Genomic DNA, 19,573 nt, shown 5'->3' with positions numbered 1-19,573 from the left:
TGCAGGGAGGGACCCATGGCTGCTTCTCTGTAGGACGGCGTCAGGTCGGGCTGCACACCCAGGGCCTCCCCTTCTGATCTGGACTCTAAGGGGTGAGCAGGGCACCCTGACTTCTCACTGTGTCTGCTCACGACCTCCTGGGTCACCCCCACCTCCCTCTACCTGTCCCCACCCCATCTGTGCTGACACTGTAGGATAGGGACCCAGGGGGATGCCTCTCTTCCATCCCTCCTGGGCTAGGCTTCCTCTGAGGACCCCCTGAGCCCCTCATTCATTCCTGGATTGGGACCAGAGCTGACCCAGCTCAGACAGGACAGGACAGGGGCCCCTCACCTGAGACCCGGAGCTCCAGGGGGTCACTGAGCTCCGACCACACCTGGGGACTCTTCCTGAAATAGCTGTAGCATCTGAACGTCCACCTGCGGCTGGGGGTCACGGGACCCACGGGGAACAGGGCCTCATTCTGCCTACTGTGGGGTCGCTGTGCATCCAGGATCCTGGAGGGCTTATGTTCTTGTATTTGTGTATATGTATATATCTTGTATAAATATAAAATTTTATATACACAGTATATATAAATATACAATATGCATATTATATAAAACTTCTCTAAAATTGATGTTATAATTTCTTTTAGAGCACAATAAAAATTGTTCATATATTAGATTAAAGATAAAATTTTAATATCAAGAGAATATAGAAACTATACTATGACCATAGATAAATAAAAATGACAGTAGTATAACCAGAAAATAAAATTTCATGCTACCTGTAAATTTTAATACTATGTTTTTTAATAAGTCATGGTTCATGGAGCAAATGTAAAATAATGTATTAGGAAATCTAAAAATAGATATAATGAATTAAAAACACTGTATTTAAGAATTTATGGGATATCGCTAAAGGAACACTTGGAAGAAAATAAATAGTCCTCAATACCTAGAGCACTATACAGAAAATAATCATCATTATTTAACATTGACTTGAATACATAGAAATTTAAAGAACAATTTTTAAATTATTAAAAATACTGAAACAGAGTTCCGTGGGTATGAGAAAAGAAGTAAAGCAAGTCAGTTAAGGAGAGAATCAGTAGAGTGCTGTGTGTATTAGAGGAACAGAAAGGAAACGCATGAGACTGTGGCAGTGAACAGAAAGGAGATCAGAAAACAGGAGGTCTGAGAACTAATAGGAGGTGCAGACCATGCAGGGTCTTGCAGGTAATAAGAGTCAATTTGGCTGTTGTATTTAGAGTAGGTTTCAGGCAAATAGAAAGGGAATCCAGATCAAAAGTTACTGCAGCAGTCCAGGGGAGAAACGGTGGCTTTTACCAATGTCGGTTGGCAAATGGAGATGGTGAGCCGCAGTTGACTTCCGGATACATTTGGAAATGGAGCCAATAGGTTTCGTTGTTGGAACCCGCATGAGAAAGGGGAAAGGGCAAAGGTGACGTCATTTGCCTGAACGTGTAGAATGGAGCTGTCAGTGACTGAGATGAAGAAAGTCAGAGAGAGAACTGTGGAAAGAGAGGCCTCCTGACCTCATTGTGAAACAGCTTCATTTTGAGATGCCAGTTTTTTATCCTAGTGCAGATGTCAATTAGGTGATGAAATATGTGGGTCTAGAATTAAGCAGAGAGGCCTAATCTATACACAGAAACTAGGGAATTACTAGCCCACATGGAAAATGCAATAAGTAAGGGGGAAATTCTGTAAAGTACATAACTGTTGAGTTAAAAAAAAAATCAGGTGGGGAAGGGATATATAACCATGTTTACTTGTATATGAACACAATGTTTTATAAATATACCTAATAAATCTACATACAGAAATCCATATAACTACCATTCATTTGATGAGATGGAACTGGGAATGTGTGAGGGCAGGGTTTGCAGGTAGATAATGATTATATATTTTTAATAATTTAACAAAAATGTAGACATGTGATTGAAGATAATATTGTTTAAATAATTAAATACAAATTAAAGAAATGTATTTATATGAATATTTATATAAATATAAACATATAATAAAATTGAATATGAATTAAAATACAAAGTATTACAACCAAAAATGATAAAATAAAGCATGCGGTGAACTACTACTTTTGTTATAAATCTATCTTGATTTTATTTCCCTAAAATTGCTTTATATGTAGTAAATCAGGCATCATTTACTATAAATTCATAGTTTAAAGTCACTTCAAAAGCTTCTTGATTTATAATACATTTAATGAGATCACGGTAAGAGATATTTGGTAATGGTGTTTGTTCAGCTCTTAGTCATAAAAAAAACCAAACTTTCTTTAAAAAAAAGAAATTTTCAACTCAGGTAAATGATTTTGGATGCAACTGAGTCCTTCTGCTCAAAATGTCATCAGAAATGTTTTTCTTTCCCCTGGCTCTGCTTTTGTTTTTTGTTTGTTTGTTTGTTTTTCTTGTCTCAGGTAAGCTCTTTCCTTTTTGTATGTACATATTGGTGAAATGGCTTCTAGCATCTCCAGGTTTCCATGGTTCTTATTGGCTGTGAACCCAAAAGGAATCTTTTCTATATAATTCTGGCAAATTTGCTAGAGAGGAGTCAAATACCTAACCCTGAGTCAGTGTTTGTGTTCAGAAATATAGTGTACTCTGATTCAAAACCTAGAATTCTGTGCAAAGGATTGAGAGTAGGTGAGCCACTGTTCCCTAAGAAAATAAAATGCAAGAGAAAAAAAGTTGATGATCGCTATTACTGCCTTTTTATGATGCAATCTCTACAAGCACACATCCTAGTAAAGCGATAGAGATCATTCCTTGGTGGCAGAGTAAAATGTTCAGTTTTCAATTGCTCCCATTTTTTTTCAGACATCCATATCTAAAATGAAAGAAATGATGAATTTTCTTTTGTCAAGGTCATCACATGCCTAGCTTATGATTTACTTTTTCTCTGCCAACCTGATATGAATAGAAGTTCATGAGCAAGGAAACTGTGACCACCATGAAATTTAAAAGTGATTATTCTGCTAAATCTGAATACTATGCATGGACGAGGTGCAGAGAACACAAACAGAGCTTTGTACTAAGAATGTATAGTAGGAAATCCTGGTTCAAGATTATTATACATAGAAATAGACATAAATAACTTTTCTGTTCTCCCTGGAAGAAAGATTTAACTACACGTTACCAATTTAAATGTGTTCACATAACCTTCTCAAGTGAAATGAAACTGCTTGAATTTCAAACAGCCAAAGGCAAATGCTTCTATTTGCAACAATCATAATAACAAAACATTTTCCAGTGGAGCCATACTTTAAAGGTAGACTCATATATTCCTTTTGTAATGGATACTGCTTCTTTAAGTAGCAGAAAACAGCTTTAGAGGATAATACTTGTCTGTATTATCAGGAAATGACTGTCAATCTATCCCAGATCTGTTATTCTGTATTTTGTCCCTTATAAGATAGTACTTTCAGTGAGAATTCTATTTATCTCAAGCCAGAGTGTCAAATCCCTGATGGATAAGAAAGGAATGGTATCTGAGAAAGATATGGACACATGGATAGATAGGAAAGGAAGGAAATGGAAAAGGAAAGAAGGAAAAGGAGCTTGATGCCAGGAAATTTATGATATGGACTCCCTGTCAATCCGATAGTATTTGTCTTAGTTAATGTCTTAAAACAGTCAATTAAGTGATAATTTCCTTTTATTGCTTCATTAGAAGATATCAAACCATTATGAGAGCACATCCTGGGTAACAGAACGTATCACATCTTTGAAGTACTTGTCTTTGTCCCCAGTGTCTTTGGGACATGGAGCTGTGAGGGATTAGCTACTAATTTAATTAATCCGAAACTATCACTGCAGCCTTACATGTGTGTCTTTATTAATCTCTCATTAGATTGCTGAGTAAACAACAGTTAAAAGAATCAAAAGATTTTCAATTTATTTTGACCCCAAACGTGCATGTACTTTTCTTGTGTTGGTTAATCCAGTCCCATGAGTTCATTTTTGCTTTTGTTTCCTTTTCTCGAGGAGATGGGTTCAGGAAGAAGTTGCTCATGCTTACATTCAGGAGATGTTTGCCTATGTTGTCTTCTAATAGTTTTATGGTTTCATGACTTACATTCAAGTCTTTAATCCATTTTGAGTTTACTTTTGTGTGTGGGGTTAAACAATAATCCAGTTTCATTCTCTTGCATGTAGCTGTCCAGTTTTGCCAACACCAGCTGTTGAAGAGGCTGTCATTTCCCCATTGTATGTCCATGGCTCCTTTATCATATATTAATTGACCATATATGGTTGGTTTTATATCAGGGCTCTCTAGGATGTTCCATTGGTCTATGGATCTGTTCTTGTGCCAGTACCAAATTGTCTTTGATTACTGTGGCTTTGTAGTAGAGCTTGAAGTTGGGGAGCATAATTCCCCCTACTTTATTCTTCCTTTTCAGGATTGCTTTGGCTATTTGAGGTCTTTTGTGGTTCCACATGAATTTTAGGATGATTTTCTCTAGTTCGTTGAAGAATGCTGTTCATATTTTGATAGGAATTGCATTGAATCTATAGATTGCTTTAGGCAGGATGGCCACTTTTCTTTTTAATAACACTACATAATTAATGAACTATAAAATAGAAGACTGTCTTACATACAGTTTTGGTATTTTTGATATTGTTTTTTAGTTCTAACACTAGTCACTAGAAAATTGGGGCTGTTTTAGGTATATGAAATACTTTAGTAAAGTGAAATTAATAAAATTCTGATGTCATTAAACATTAGAATAATAGCAACTTTTTAAGGCTGTGGATGTAAGAAAAGATCCTCCATATACCATGGGTCTGTTTTTATTATTCTGCATATCTGACAGAGTTTTGGTATGGTAAGACTGTAATATTGGTGCCCAGATACCAAAGTTTGCCGGGATTCTTGGGAAGAACAGTCTTCTAATTATGATTAAATATATATACAATTTTTAATTTTACAGAAGAATAGGTAGGAATTAATATTAAATTACTTAGTGGAAGAAGTTTAGGCTAAAGACTATATTCTGAGAAGAAAAGAAATATAAAAGGCTTCAATAAAAAATATCTGTTAAATTTTTCTCCCCATACTTACAAAGTAAACTTTGAGGATGTCCTATATATATATATATATATATATGTTTAAAAAAAATGCCATCAAGTATCAGGCTAAATGCAAATTTGCTGTAAAGGAAAAGTCAGTTTATTTTTTATTAAGGATCACTGCTTCATCGGAAAAAAATCTTTACCTAATCATTGGTTTGTCATTCAATGATGACAAGTTCTCTGGGTTTCTGGTTTAATTCCTGTAACATTATCAAAGCTGAGATTTTAAGAGCTCAGTATCCACACAGTATTGCTCTGCAAGATGTCATTTCAAAAATAAAATGTCTTTTTGACCACCTTGTTTAATGAAGGGATATTCATGCAATTGGAAGTAGAAAGAACAGAATACTGCTCAGGAAATAAATAATATAAATGCCTACAAACATATCTCTTTGATCATAAATTGATAAAGGAAATATATTTGGTGAATGCAAGAGAATACTTAATGACTGAAAGAAATCGGAGCTAGGAAATATCACATAATTAACAAAAAATATGATTATGGAGGATGTGGTAAGAGTTATTCTATAGAAAAATGAGAATGGGCTTTGACATAAAAAACATGTTTAGAACCTTTATGCCACTTTACTATCTGCATTATTGGGGGACATTTACTAATCTGAATCTCTGACTCCGTGACTGAAAATGGAATGAAAGGATACACGAGGCTCCTTTAAGAGTTAAATATAATAATAAAATAAACAAAATGCTAAGCGCAGTGTCTGTTCATTGTATTAGCTTAATAAGAGTTTATTCTCTTCCCCTACAGAAAAAAAAAAAAACAAGCAAATAACATGAAGAGTATAGCAAATGGAAAAGCTTTCAAGTTTCAGTTTTTTAAATTATTATTATTATTTTTCTGAGGCACACATCTTAGTGTACAGCTCGATGAATTTTGACACATACATATACACTCATGTAATAATCATCCTCATCAAGATATCAGACATCCTAATTTTTATTCCTGCTTGACTTATTTCTCCTGGTTTTCTACCTGCCACCCTTATGGCAGCCAACAGTCTCTTCTCTGTGTCTATAAGTCTATTTCTGTTTTGATTTTTATATTCAACATGTAAGGGGGATCCTGTGGTATTTGTCTTTCTTTGTTTGATTTACTTCACTTAGCATGATAGCCCCCAGGAATGATACCCTCTAGGACTAATTGGTTGTCCCAAAAGGCAAGATTTCATTCTTATGGCTGAATAGTATTCCATTGTATATATGTATCTAGTCTTTTTTAGCTATTCATATATCAATTGATGAACTTCTAAGTAATATTGGATACTGGTTCTAGTTTGAATAATCATTATTATCAATGCCTTTTGTGACTTTATTCATTAAGAGAATTCTAAATTAATTATTTGAACTATTACCACTTTTAGGGGGATTATAGAAATAGCTTTACTCTAGAAAACTGAAGATTTTGATCCTAGTTACAATTTTTTCAGCAGTTTATTATTTTCTCTGGTCTTGGTTTCTTAGTGTATAAATTTTTAAAAAATGTAACCCTTCTAGTTGTGAAATTCTGATGTTTTCTATAAGCAAGTCTTAAAGCTGACTTCTAAAATTAATTTTAGAGGGCTTTAAGTTCCTTCTACACTCTGTCACTATTATTTACACTAATTATAAAAAATTCTGGCCCAATAACTTAACAAACATGGTATTAAGCAAAATTTTCTTTCAGAGGTGTGAATCTTTTCACATGTGACTATGAGTCAGTCCTCATGATTGGAGCTCGTGTAGAAGATACACTACAGAGATAAATATTTCAACTCTCTTTGACCCCTTAGCAAAATAAATGAGTGCAATAAAGTTCACCCCTTCAAGTCTTGCTTTGTTATCAAATATTCCCCAAATCATTAAGCCAATAAAAGTGATATAGTCTGTCAGGGGAAAAACAACAACAAAAATATTTTGTGGGTTTTTTCCCCTCAGGCATTTTAAGAAAACTTCAATTCTAGATGTATGAATGAAATTACTTCTAAAAATTAGAAAATTCTACCAGCTCAGGAATATGTGGCTGCCTTTAGCAAGAAGTTAGACCACTACCCTAAAAAAATAGTATTAAGCCATTTCATAGTTTTCTTCCCCTCACTATAAACTGAGAAGAAATGTTGACCTCTTCTCTCATGTTTAGTTAAATTCAATTAGATCCATATATCAAAAAAATAAAAGATCAGGTGGTTCCGGGAGTCAACACTTCCTCTCACACTTCCTCTCATCAAGTGTGAGGAGACATTGATTAAGAGCCTTCGTCACACTGTTTAGTGTACATATACACAATGGAATACTATTCAGCCATAAGAAAGAAACAAATCCCAACATTTTTGCAACAATGTAAATGGAGCTAGAGAGTATTATGCTCAGGAAATAAGTCAGGCAGAGAAAGACAAATACCAAATGATTCCCCTCATTTGTGGACTATAACAATGAAGCAAAACTGAAGGAACAATATGAGTGTATATCAATAATACCTTAATAAAAAAAAGGAAAAAAGCCTACGATCATGTTAAGAGATTGGGTTTACATGGATCTACATCTAAAACAAATAAGCTACAGATGTTACCCAACCTGCTGTGACCATAAACGAGTGATCCTAAAGTGAAAAAAATCCATTTTAAGCTCATTTGTTCGCCGCTCCTTTCATTCATTAACCCATTCATTCATTCATTCATTCATTCATTCCAGTCCTTTTCAACTAGGCTGTTCCTTGAGTATAAAGATTCTGTTTGATGAATACTCTGCCGCTAATACCCAGATCAATCTTAGATACCCAGCAGATGGTCAGAACATGTTTTTTTTTAATGCAGCACGGTAAACAACACCTCAGAATTTTGACCCCTTGCCTCTAAGGAATAGGGAAAAAAGTTCACTTTAACCTTTTGACTTCTTTTTGCCCTTCACCCAAAACTGGGTCACCTGGTGATATCTCATTGCTGATGCAGGGAAAGTGGCTTTGGGGGGCAGGTGGGAGGAGAAACTGAGTTCCTACCCGACCAGACTGTGTGCTCCGTTCCAGCCCTTGACAATGTATTCGGTCTCTGTAACTCTTAAATACTTGTGTCTCTGCGGCTTTCTTCATAAGCCTAAGATTCAGCTTTAAATAGACACTTTTTCCATGTGGCAAAAGTAAAAGAACTTAGGGTATTTTCCCCTAAAAATAGCAGCTTGCTCTTCATTAAGCGGCAGTCTACTGCCTGCTCCTGCATTCAGTCCTTTCCCTGGCGACATGTAATATAACCAAGGAAGAGGCCGGTGGTCACAAGCCAGGACATTGCAGGGCTCATTAATTACTTGGAAAATGGTGCCTGGGTTGCAGCCAGAATCCCAAACAAAGAAGGGAAATAGCTCCTATTCTCCTATTGACAAGTTGATGGGTGAGGTAAGAATGAAAATCATCCGGATAAGGAAAGGGGGGAAGAAATCAAATGGAAGCAGTAGTTTTGTTCAAGACCAAATATACAATTAAGACATCTTCCCAACCTCCAGGGGTTTGATTCATCTCGGTTGGGACCATGGAATATCACGATCTGCTCCTGGCCATGAGGTGAACTCGTTCTCTCTAATACAGGCACTGGGGACACCAGTTTAGGGAAAGCGTTGAGTGTGTGGGAGCCTGGGCCAGCGGTCACGGTGTGTATACAAATGGGTTACCCAGAGGCTTCCAAACTGATCTGGTCCTCAGGGCACTATACTGTAAGTATACAAAGTGTTAAATACTCTTTCCCTAGGAAACAGAATCCATAACTTTGGCAAGGCTAGGAATCCTAAACCATCTTAGCAAATGTGTCATAATTAAATGGGAATAGTTTCAAGCAGGAGAAGTCCGTTAAGACAAATGTGGATTTCTTAATGTTGATCTTAACAGAGATGATTGAAGAAAAATACACTCAGTGGGTTCAACAAGTGATCTTGGTGTGATTTTTTTTTTTTAAGCAATGTTCACGAAACTTAACGTGTGACTTCGAATTCTGAGCTGTGGAAAATACATAGGGAGGTCTGATCATGGAGTACTGTGCTGAAATGAGGCCGTCAGTAATTCATTTCCCAGGTCTGCATTAAACGGTTCCCAGGTTTAAATGGCCACACTGTTCCTGGGCTATAAAGACTGTTGCATTAGGAAGAAAGGAAAATGAAGCACACACACACACACACACACACACACACACACACACACACACACGTACACTGTCACCACTGTCACCACTGACACCACTGCCAACTTCCCAACTCCACTAGCACTACAAAACCCCTATAGAAAGAAGATTTTGTGGCTGTTTCATTGCCTATAAACAATACAAAAAGAACTTATTTATTGAAAGAAATAGATACTTCTGGAGTTTGTAGGCAATCTTATGGGCAAGCCATGTCCTCTGGGAGGAGGTCACCAGAACTGCCCACTAACAGTCAGATGTTTAACGTCCCCGACATGGGAAAGCAAAATGGAAATTCAAGTCGCCCTGTAGTCATGCTGGGAGAAGTGCGGCCCAGTCAGGATGCAGGCATTAAAGGAGAAATAAGCTTGGGGTGGGTTGGTTGATTTTGTTTGGGGTGGGGTGCATATGGAAGAGATGAGAAATAAAATGGCACTATTTCTAGGAAGAGACATGACTAAGTTAAGTAATGGGAGAGGAAGGAGGAAACATACTCAGTCTGCACGGTTGATTTCTGCTCAGCCCGGACAAGTTGAAGGCTAAGTTGTAAATTGGCTGAGCAGGTTCACGTGTAAAAGGAGCTGCCCTTTTCATTTTACTGAAACAAGTGAGTGAGGCTTTGAAACTCATGTGTGCCTGTGGAGTAAACCATCCAATAGTTCTTAAATAACCTCTGTGGTTGTGATGGAAGGCTGGGTCTGAGATATAATCAAAAGGATCACTGGAGAAACAGACTAGGAAGCCTAACTGTGACACGTGACCCTGGGACACACTTGGAAGAGCAGGAAAAAGCAGATGCAGCGTAAATAGTGTGTGTATGGAAACCATGCTGCGCGCTGCTCCGTCACGGTGCCCATCGGTCTAAGGTGGACAAGCTGAGCTGGTCAGGGGGTCGGGGGGTGGGGGTGGAGGCAGAGGGATGCCCTGAACACCTCGGGGAGGCTAAAGGGAGAGGTGATGGCCCGAGGTCCTCATCCCGATGATACGCTGCCTGGCCCCAGTTCACGGCCCAAATCACCACTGCAAGGGGCCCATGTCAGCCCCCGTCTCCCCTTCCTCCTCCTTCTCCTCCTCTTGCAGCTTACGGGCCTTCGCTGGCCTCTCCTCCCCGTCAGTTCTTTCCACGGGGTCCTGAAGCCGGTGCCGCTTCATGTGGGCATTTTGACTCTTTATCTTGTCAAACACCCTGCAGAGTCAGCAGAGGACACGGGTCAGAGCAGGGGGAAGGTGGACTGAGGGCCACGGGGACAGAGGGCAGGCTGTGCGGGTGCATCTGGGGACAGGGCTGGTGCCCACCTCTCACATTTCCCACAGGGAAAAGCGCCTTGGCCCTGGACGCGCTCCGGAGGCTCAGGGGTCCGCTTGGGAGCAGCACTTGGGCTGGCGGTGATGACAGATTCTCCCCTGCCACTCTCCATCTCTGTCTTCAACTCGGGGTTTGGATGGTGGTTGGGTCTCTTCTTAGGGTTGCAAGTGGCCTGCAGAAGGGGCAGAAATGACATCAGCGTACCGACCTTCCACCCTTCTGAGGGTGATGCTTTCCTCTGTAGGGGCCCCTTCCCCACCCCGACCTGGGTGGTCAGTAGGTCTTCAGACCAGCACTGAACTCCAGTGGGACCCCCTTGCCCCACAATCCCCTACCTTTGCTTCTGTTGGGTCTGCCTCGGCCAGCTTTCTTTTGACCCTCTTTTTCAGTCCTGGGGCCCGAGAAGAGGTAGTAAACCTGACCCTCTTTTTCCAGGTGTAGTAGTACTCAACACACTGGGCCACGGTCTTTGTCTGGACCTGGTGAAAGAAAACAGCAGCGGGCTTTGGGCACTGCCACACGCACCCCCTCGCCGTGGGGCTAGGCACTTTCTGAAAGCTCTCCTGGAATGTCTCTCCCCTTGGGCTTGGCACGCCCCTGGGCTACAAGAAGCACAGAAGCACAGAGTCCTGCTCAGGGTAAAGCCACCGTAGCCAGCACCGTCCAAGCTCTGCACGCTCTCTGAGCCCCAAGTCAATCCCGGGAGGCCTTCCCTATGGGAAGATGTACACGAGGGCTCCCTACACAGGTGCTCACTGTGACGTCAGGCCTAATGGCTATGCATTTAACAGCTGGGACTCCCTGCAGCAGGACGCCCTCATCAGCAGGTACCACACAGCCTTTGCAACAGCCAGGCAGAGCCCTGCAGTGCAGAGCTAGGCAGCCCACGAGAGGAGGAGGGGGTTTTGAGGGCACAGTCGGATACTTGGGCATTCAGACTCCAACATGTGCTCTCCCCTCACTAAGAATGGACCCCATTAATAATAACTTCTGTAAAAACAAAGCAGAACAGGAAAGTTTAATTGCTCTAGGAAAACTATTTCTCAGGAAAATTAAATTGGCCATTTAAGATGTGGGGCTCACTTCAGAAAATACTTTCTCCATGTGAAATTTTTTCAGCTCTGTATATCTTCAAAGACTAGGAGCCAGACTAGTAAATCCTCTGCCTAAGAAATATCACTACGTTAGAAGAAAAAAAAAGAACTTGGACTTCTGCTTCCAAACAAGATGGAGCAGCAGGAGCTACACTGAGCTTCCCACTGAAAACAATGAGAAGAAACGGTCAAAATGTCTGAAATGATGTTTGGTGAGACGCTAGGCAAGCCAAGAACAAGTCTTTCTGAGAGACAGAAAATAAGCCCCCACTGTCCCTACACACTACACCCTGGGAGAGTTTCCAGGCCATGGTCTGAGGAGAGGGGTCCGGGCAGAGCCCGGTGGGCTTCCTGAGCTGAGATGGGAGGGGGGATTCTGGGAGAACAAGGCGGTGAGAGTTCACAGGACAAGGCAGGACAGGGAAGAGAGCTGCACAGACGAAACTTCCACAGATCTGGGGGGCGCTCCCCTCGAGCGTTCAGCAATGTGCTGACCAGCATGTGCGTATGAGGTGACCCAAAACTGGGTAAAGAACCCCCTGGAAGAAGTAGATGAAAAGGCACTTTCTTGAAAAAGTTCAGTGTACACCTATCATGTGAGCCACTCATTCCTTTCCTAAGTATTTACCACCTGCCCCGCCACCAACACTACTTGGTCATGTAGAGATTTGAATGTGAATGTTCAGAGCAGCTTTTTTTATAATTGCAGATACCTGGAAACCACGCAGATGTCCCTCAGTAGGTGAATGATTAAACGAACTGTGTTACATCCACACAATGGAATACTCCTCAGCAAGAAAAAGGGTCCACACAGTAACATGGATGGACCTCAAAATAGTGATGCTGAGTGTAAGAAGCCACACAAGGCAGACAAGCAGTGCACATGCTGCAGGATAGATAGAAAACACTGGAAAATGCAAACTAACTTATAGTGGCAGAAAGAAGATAAGGAGGTGATTAGGGACAGGGGTGGTAGGAAAAAGGGATTTATCACGGGGGCAGGAGGAACCTTTTGGGGGTGATGAATGTGTTTCTTATCTTGATCATGGTGATGGTTTTGCGGGTATAAACATCAAAACTTACATTTTGGTTACGTGCAGTTTTGTGTGTATCAAGTTAAAAGAACAAAAAACATCAGCAGACATTAAGTGTAGTATGTTCGCATCCTTTTCTAAATACATGTGTATGTGCATGTAAGATCTGTACGGGCAAATGCCTGAGGTGCCCAACCAAAGTCAGAGGTCATCATTCAGAAGTAGGACGACGGGGATGGGTGTGGAGGGCTTTGAGCACGTGATGGCATTTCTGTACTCTCTGGAGTTGTTCACATCAGTGGCTTTATAAACTACAAGCAGTTTACAGTGTGAACAGCGTGTCACCCAGATAGGCCCTCCAGCTCTAGCTCGGCTCAGCGGTGTGAGATGAGGCCTTGTCTACACCAGCCCACCCACGTACACCTTACCATCTGGTGTATCAAGGAAAAGTTGTTCTTATGAGCCTGGAATGCCTTATTAAACAGCTCCTTCTCTGTCGGGGTCCAGACGTCTGAACCTATTGGAGAAACAGGAGGGAGAAGGACAGTTCTGCGGCCACAGCCATGGCTGAAATGCAGCCTGCCCTTTTTAAAGCTGTCATTACCGAGTACCAATGATGTGCCAAGAATTCTGTTTTATCTCATACAATCCTTAGAAAAACCTTAGCAGGTTGGGATCAGTACTATCCCCACTTTACAGATGCAATAACAAGGCTTCCATTGGTTAACAGACTTGCCAACGGGAGGCAGGGACCCCCAGTTGCCTGACTCCCAGGCTGGGGTGCTCAGCCACTGCATCTGAGCCCGCCTTCACCTCTCCCTGGCCAGGGGACCCCTTTCCTGGCAGGGCACAGATGGTGAGGGAATCCCTGGAAGGGGGAAGGGAGGACCCAGCCAGGAGAGAGAGGCACCCCCTGAGGTCCCCTGGAGAGGAAATACCCTTCTGGAAAGGCAGGAGAAGGAGGGCCCCAAGAGCATGCCCAGGGGCACAAGCAGAGCCTGGCGCCGAGACTGACTGGCTCTGGGTACTAGCCGGGCACACCCACCCCCGCAGCCTCGCTCCAGTACCTGCGTAGTGATAGTTGGCGAGAGGGTGAGTCGGCGGCTTCTGGGGTCCGCTCAGTAGGAGGGTCTCTAGGGCCACCTGGAGCAGGAAGGAAAGCAGGCTACTTTCTGATGGAGGGAAGGTGAGGTGGAGGCCTGCCTTCATCCCTTCATTCATTTGAAAAGCACTGACAGGCCACCCTAAAGCCTCCCACGCTCCACGGCTACTCAGCACATGGTGGGGCCGTGGACTGGCCGCGGCCTGTGAACTGCAGTGGACATGCCGGCTCCGTCACTACGCATACTGCTGAGTGCAGCTGGGGTTTTTCTCAGTAGGGTTTTCTTGATGAAGGAAGCAGTGTGCGGATTTATTCTGGCACCAGCTCCTTCCTTCGTCAAGGACTGGCATTTGGAGGAGCCCTGCCTGTGCCACGCCCCATTGTATTTTCTTCATAGCACTAACCACTAACAATTTTTGAAAACAGATTTCCCTTTGACTGTCCTAAAATTAAAATGTAAGCCCCACAGAGAAGGATTTTGTCTCGCTCACCAGTGTAAACCCGATCGGGACTGGCCGTGGAACCTGCAGGGCCCAGCACAGAATGAAAACGCAGGCCCCTTTTAGAAAATTTGTTAATTTCAAAAATGGTGGAGGCAGAGCATTAGACCGAGTGGGGCCCCAAAGCCAGCTGTGCCCCAGGGCCACGACACTCATGAGGGCCAACAAACATGTGCTGGTTCCTTGGCTGAGCACCTACTCTGCGCCGCCCACTGCCTTGCAACCTGAGGAAAAGTACAGTTGCCAACACTGACTCCTGGGGCCCTAACTCAGGTGACTTGACCTCCCTTCCCACTACTCAGAGTGGGACTTTTTATTTTCTAAACTTCAGGATGGTCAAGCGGGTCCTTGGAGGAAGCAGATATTTTTGTTGCATCAGGGGTTTTCGTACATGGGTTTTTAATTAAAAAGATAAAGCTCCATCAATAAACCAGATCAGTGCAGGACCTGAGTCAGCCTACTCGGCTCCACTCCCCGTGCCCCTGCGATCTCGGAGGAACCTGGTGCTGTGCTGCTGCTCCAGGTAAATAACTGACTAACTGAGCCCCATCTACACACTTGCCCTACAACTGACAAGGACATCATCCCCACAGCCACTGGGGAAAAGGATGGGTGGCCTTTCTCAGTTTTCATGAGCCGCAAAGCCCACAGATGGCACGTTACATGCACCAGATCCCCAGCCTCAGCAGGGTAGGGTCTTCCCAGGGACCCACCAGTCCCACCCCTGCCTCTAGCTCACCGGGACGTCACCCTGGGCTTCGTGCAGGCAGTGCAGAGCGAGCTCCAGGTTGGTGCCCCCTCCTGGCATCGTGCTGGAGCAGGCCAAGTTGCAGAGTTCAGTCGCTGTTCCCAGCAAACGTCCCCAGCCAAGCGTGAGAGATGGGAGACACAGGGAGTCAGTGAATGCCGGGGAGGACATGTCCCCAAAAGCACAGGGAGGGGCTTCTTGTCCCTGTCTCCCTCACAGGTCCCTGAAAAGCAGGCGAAGGGAAGGACAGGGGGGAAGGGCAGAAACCCTGCTCCTGGCACCTGCTCAGGATGGCCTGGCTGGTTACTGCATGAGGAGAATGAGGGGCGGGAGGAGAAGTCCTGGTCCCACAGCCTGCTACCCCACCCAGGGATACTGCTTCTTGGTCCAGGTGAGACCCGGGAGGAGGAACTCCTTGGAGATGAGGGAAGGGGGGGTACCCTTGGGAATTTGGCCCCCATGTCTCAGCCACCTCTATCCTGTGCTTCTGGATTGCTCATCATATCGTCCCATGGCTTCCAGAGGAGAGAAGCTCCATCTTCACCGGTCTCAGCAGGAGGGCGCTCCAGGAGCTCCGGGATCTCAGCCTGAAACTCGCCTCCTATCCTGATGTGTCTGAAATGAGGCCACACATGAGACAAACACATGTGACTAAGATGGGAAATAAGACGGAGATGTGTGACGTGCCCTTCTCTCAGGCCACAACCCTGCTCTGTGGAAACCTGTCATCTCCCAGATGCATCTGCTGAGTATTCGTCACCCCGGACAGACATGGACAAGTGTTCTAGATACCGTCCAGCTACACTCTCTTCCTCCAATTTTCTTTACCACCAGTCTTCTCCCTCAGGGGCCCCTCTTGGGGTCCAGGACAGGGGAGGTGTATGCTGATGCCTGGCATGCTTCTACACCCATGGCCACATCCCCCTAATCACATTCCATGGATACTCAAGCCTCACATGTGCCATCACCAGTTCTACCTATATCCCCAGGGTCCTGAGCATTTGTCCCCGTGGGCCCAACTATTGGATGCCCAGAAAGAAGGAACATTGGAGGAACATCCCACATACACCCAGAGAAATCTACCACTTCTCTCCCAGAGAGAAGCTAACACCCCTGTGAGGAAGGAGCTCTGGGGGAACACAAGGAAGGTAAGAATATCCCCACTTTGGTAGGACCCCCAGGTTCTAAGTCTGTTCCAACTCACGGTTCAGTGCTGAGCTCCGTGTCATCCTCGAATGCGCAGATGCCAGAAGCGTCATTCACTAGATCTAGAAAACATGCAACAGAAAGCTTCAAGAACACGGACTGGAAGGGATGCAGGGTCCCCTTCTGCCTGCCTTTGTAGAGCAGCTGAAAGCAGGGTTTCCAAGCTTGCAAGGTCGGGAGCTCCCTCAGAACACTAACAATAGAACTACCGTATGATCCAGCAACCCCCAGTGTGGGAATTGACCCAGAAGGATAGAAATCGGGGTCTCAAAGAGACACCTGCACTGCCATGGTCACTGCAACGTGATTCACAATAGCTAAGATGTGGAAACTCCCAAGATGCCCATCGACATATGAATGGGTAAAGCATATGTGGTTTATACATACAATGAATCCTATTTAGCATTGAAAAAAGGACATTTTGCAATATGCAACAACATGGATGAACCCTTGAGAACATTAAATGAAATAAGCCAGTCACAGAAAGAGAAATACTGCATGAATGCACTTAACATGTAGTATCATCTAAAATAGTCAAATCCATATAAAAAGAGAGGAATGGTGATGTCCAGGTTTAGGGTTGTGGGAAATGGGGTGTTACTAACCAAGGAATGTAAAGTCTCAGTTAAGCAAGATAAATAAACTCTAGAGATCTGCTGTATGGCACTGCCAACAATACTATATTGAACACTTAAAAGATTCGTTAGAGGGTAGGTCTTATGTTCACTCTTCTTGTCACAACAATAATTGTTAAAAAGATCATGTGGAAGAGGACTAGGACTTCTGAAAATACAAAGAGTAAAGAATAAAAAAAAATACAGAGAGAAAAATAAATGAATGAAAGAAAACGAAGAGCCACAGAGAAATGTGGGACATCAATAAGTGCAGCAACACATGCAATGGGAATACAAGGAGGAGTGGAGAAAGGAACAGAAAAATATTTAAAGTATTTAGTGGCAGAAAGTGTGCAAAATGTGACCAAAAAACAGTACATACATCCAAGAAACTCTATAAACTCCAAGTAGCATAAACACAAAGAGCTCTCCATCTGGGCACATCATAGGCAAAATACTGAAAGCCAAAGATAAAGAGCTTGAAAACAAAAAGACAAAAATAACGTGATATACATGTACACTCCAGTAAGATTAACAGCTGACTTCTCATCGGACATGACAGCAGTTGGAAGGCAGTGGGACAACATGATCTCATTGCTGGAAGTAAAAACTCAACCAAGAATCTTATATCCAGCAAATTACCTTTCAAAAATGAAGGTGGAAAAAGACATCCTTAGGTAAATAAAAACTGAGGAAACTTGTTGCCAGCACACATATCTTACAAGGAACATTAAAGGGAGAGAATTATTCAGCCATGAAAGGAAATGAAGTTCTGATATACACAACATGGGTGAAACCCTAAGTTTTCATGCTGACTGGAACAAAACACAAAGAAGCACACATTGTATGATTCCCACTTACATGAAATGTCTAGAAGAGCCAAGCCTACAGGACAGAAAGTAGATTTGTGGTTACCTACAGCTGGGGACAGGGTCGAGAGGGGAGGGACAAGAGTGACTACTGAGTACAGGGCTCCCTTGGACATGATGAAAATATCCAAAAATTGATGGTAGCAACGGTTGAACACACAGCTCAGTGAAATACCAACTAACAATGTATAGTTTATTTTAAGGGGATGAATTGTATGACATGTGAACTACACATCCACAATGAAAATAAATACTACAGGAAGTTCTTCAGACTGAAAGAGAATATGACATGAGATGGTAATCTGAATCCAAACAAAGAAACAAAAAACACTGCTAAAGATACTTATATAGGTAATTATAAACCTCAGTCTAAATGCATACTTTTTCTCTTTTCTTAATTGAACTAAAAAGTAATTGCATAAAACACTACTGTTACAGGCCTGTAATTTATAAACATATATATGACAACAAGAGCACAAGAAAGGGGAGATGCATTGGAGTAAAGAAATAGCACTGCATACAGTAACTCAAATCTACAGGAATGAATGAAGAGATGAGAAATGGGAACTAAAAATGTTATATAACAAACTGTATAAATAATGCTTGCATCCCCTGATTCTCTCAGTTTTTGTTACATAAAACAAAATTGTATAATATAAGAATTGATGTTTTGCTGGGTTTATATACACACACACTCACATAAAAATACATATATAGAGTACATATATGAATAATAAGAGCAAGAGGGTTCGGAGAAATAGAGCTGTATAGTAGTAATGTTTCCGTATTTCACTGTAAGTGACGGGAGGGACAGGAGGAAGGCAGAAACCCTACTCCTGGGACCTGCTCAGGATGACCTGGATGGTTACTGCATGAGAAGAATGGGGGGCGGGAGGAGAAGTCCCGGTCCCACAGCCTGCTACCCCACCAGGGATACTGCTTCTTGATCCAGGTGAGAACTGGGAGGAGGAACTCCTTGGAGATGAGGGAAGGGGGGGTACCCTTGGGAATTTGGCCCCCATGTCTCAGCCACCTCTATCCGGTGTTTCTGGAACGCCCGTCACATCGTCCGATGGCTTCCAGACCAGTGAAGCTCCATGTGCAATGGTCTCGGCTGTAGGGCGCTCCTGGAGCTCCGGAATCTCGGCTTGAAACTTCTTTCCTCTCCTGATGCGTCTGAAATGAGGCCACACACGAGACATACACATGTGACTAAATTGGGAAATAAGACGGAGATGTGTGACATGCCCTGCTCTCAGGCCACAACCCTGCTCTGTGGAAACCTGTCATCTCCCAGATGCATCTGCTGAGTATTCGTCACCCCTGACAGACATGGACAAGTGTTCTAGATACCGTCCAGCTACACTCCCTTCCTCCCATTTACTTTACCACCAGGCTTCTCCCTCAGGTTCCCCTCTAGGGGTCCAGGACAGGGGAGGTGTATGCTGATGCCTGGCATGCTTCTACACCCATGGCCACATCCCTCTAGTCACATTCCATGGATACTCAATCCTCACATGTGCCTTCACCAGTTCTACCTATAACCCCAGGGTCCTGTGCATTTGTCCCCGTGGGCCCAACTATGGGATGCCCAGACAGAATGAATATTGGAGGAACATCCCACATACACCCAGAGAAATCTACCACTTCTCTCCCAGAGACAAGCTAACACCCCTGTGAGGAAGGAGCTCTGAGGGAACACAGGAGGGTAAGAATATCCCCACTTTGGTAGGACCCCCAGGTTCTAAGTCTGTTCAAACTCACATTCGAATGTGGGGCTTGGTGTCATCCGTGATAACATGGTTGCCAGAAGAGTCATCCAGTTGATCTAGAAAACACGCAACA

The 19,573-nt window shown here is 43.1% G+C and overlaps 2 protein-coding genes and 1 long non-coding RNA gene across 3 annotated transcripts in view; 1 reads left to right on the top strand and 2 right to left on the bottom strand.

Annotated features, from left to right (window-relative positions):
• Positions 1-8,603, bottom strand: part of LOC118910393 (uncharacterized) — a 34,623-nt gene extending 26,020 nt beyond the window's left edge. Inside the window, 2 exon segments of the mRNA XM_057493303.1 lie at positions 334-513; positions 8,585-8,603. Of these exon segments, the coding sequence (XP_057349286.1) occupies positions 334-513; positions 8,585-8,603 (199 nt within the window).
• Positions 8,604-10,269: 1,666 nt separating this feature from the next.
• Positions 10,270-19,573, bottom strand: part of LOC130680903 (zinc finger protein 541-like) — a 507,420-nt gene continuing 498,116 nt past the window's right edge. Inside the window, exons 8-15 of the mRNA XM_057492682.1 lie at positions 16,244-16,307; positions 15,512-15,654; positions 15,031-15,134; positions 13,757-13,832; positions 13,118-13,206; positions 10,897-11,040; positions 10,552-10,733; positions 10,270-10,441 (exon numbers count right to left, since the gene is read on the bottom strand). Coding sequence (XP_057348665.1) covers positions 10,270-10,441; positions 10,552-10,733; positions 10,897-11,040; positions 13,118-13,206; positions 13,757-13,832; positions 15,031-15,134; positions 15,512-15,654; positions 16,244-16,307 — 974 coding nt within the window. The remainder of the gene's footprint in view (positions 10,442-10,551; positions 10,734-10,896; positions 11,041-13,117; positions 13,207-13,756; positions 13,833-15,030; positions 15,135-15,511; positions 15,655-16,243; positions 16,308-19,573) is intronic.
• Positions 12,365-19,573, top strand: part of LOC130680917 (uncharacterized) — a 477,927-nt gene continuing 470,718 nt past the window's right edge. Inside the window, exon 1 of the long non-coding RNA XR_008993951.1 lies at positions 12,365-12,397. This is a non-coding gene — a long non-coding RNA (uncharacterized LOC130680917). The remainder of the gene's footprint in view (positions 12,398-19,573) is intronic.

This window comes from Manis pentadactyla, chromosome 15 (assembly GCF_030020395.1).
Source record: "Manis pentadactyla isolate mManPen7 chromosome 15, mManPen7.hap1, whole genome shotgun sequence".
Taxonomy (NCBI): domain Eukaryota; kingdom Metazoa; phylum Chordata; class Mammalia; order Pholidota; family Manidae; genus Manis; species Manis pentadactyla.
Note: the sequence above shows the minus strand (reverse complement) of the source record. Positions and strands in the feature narration are given on the sequence as shown.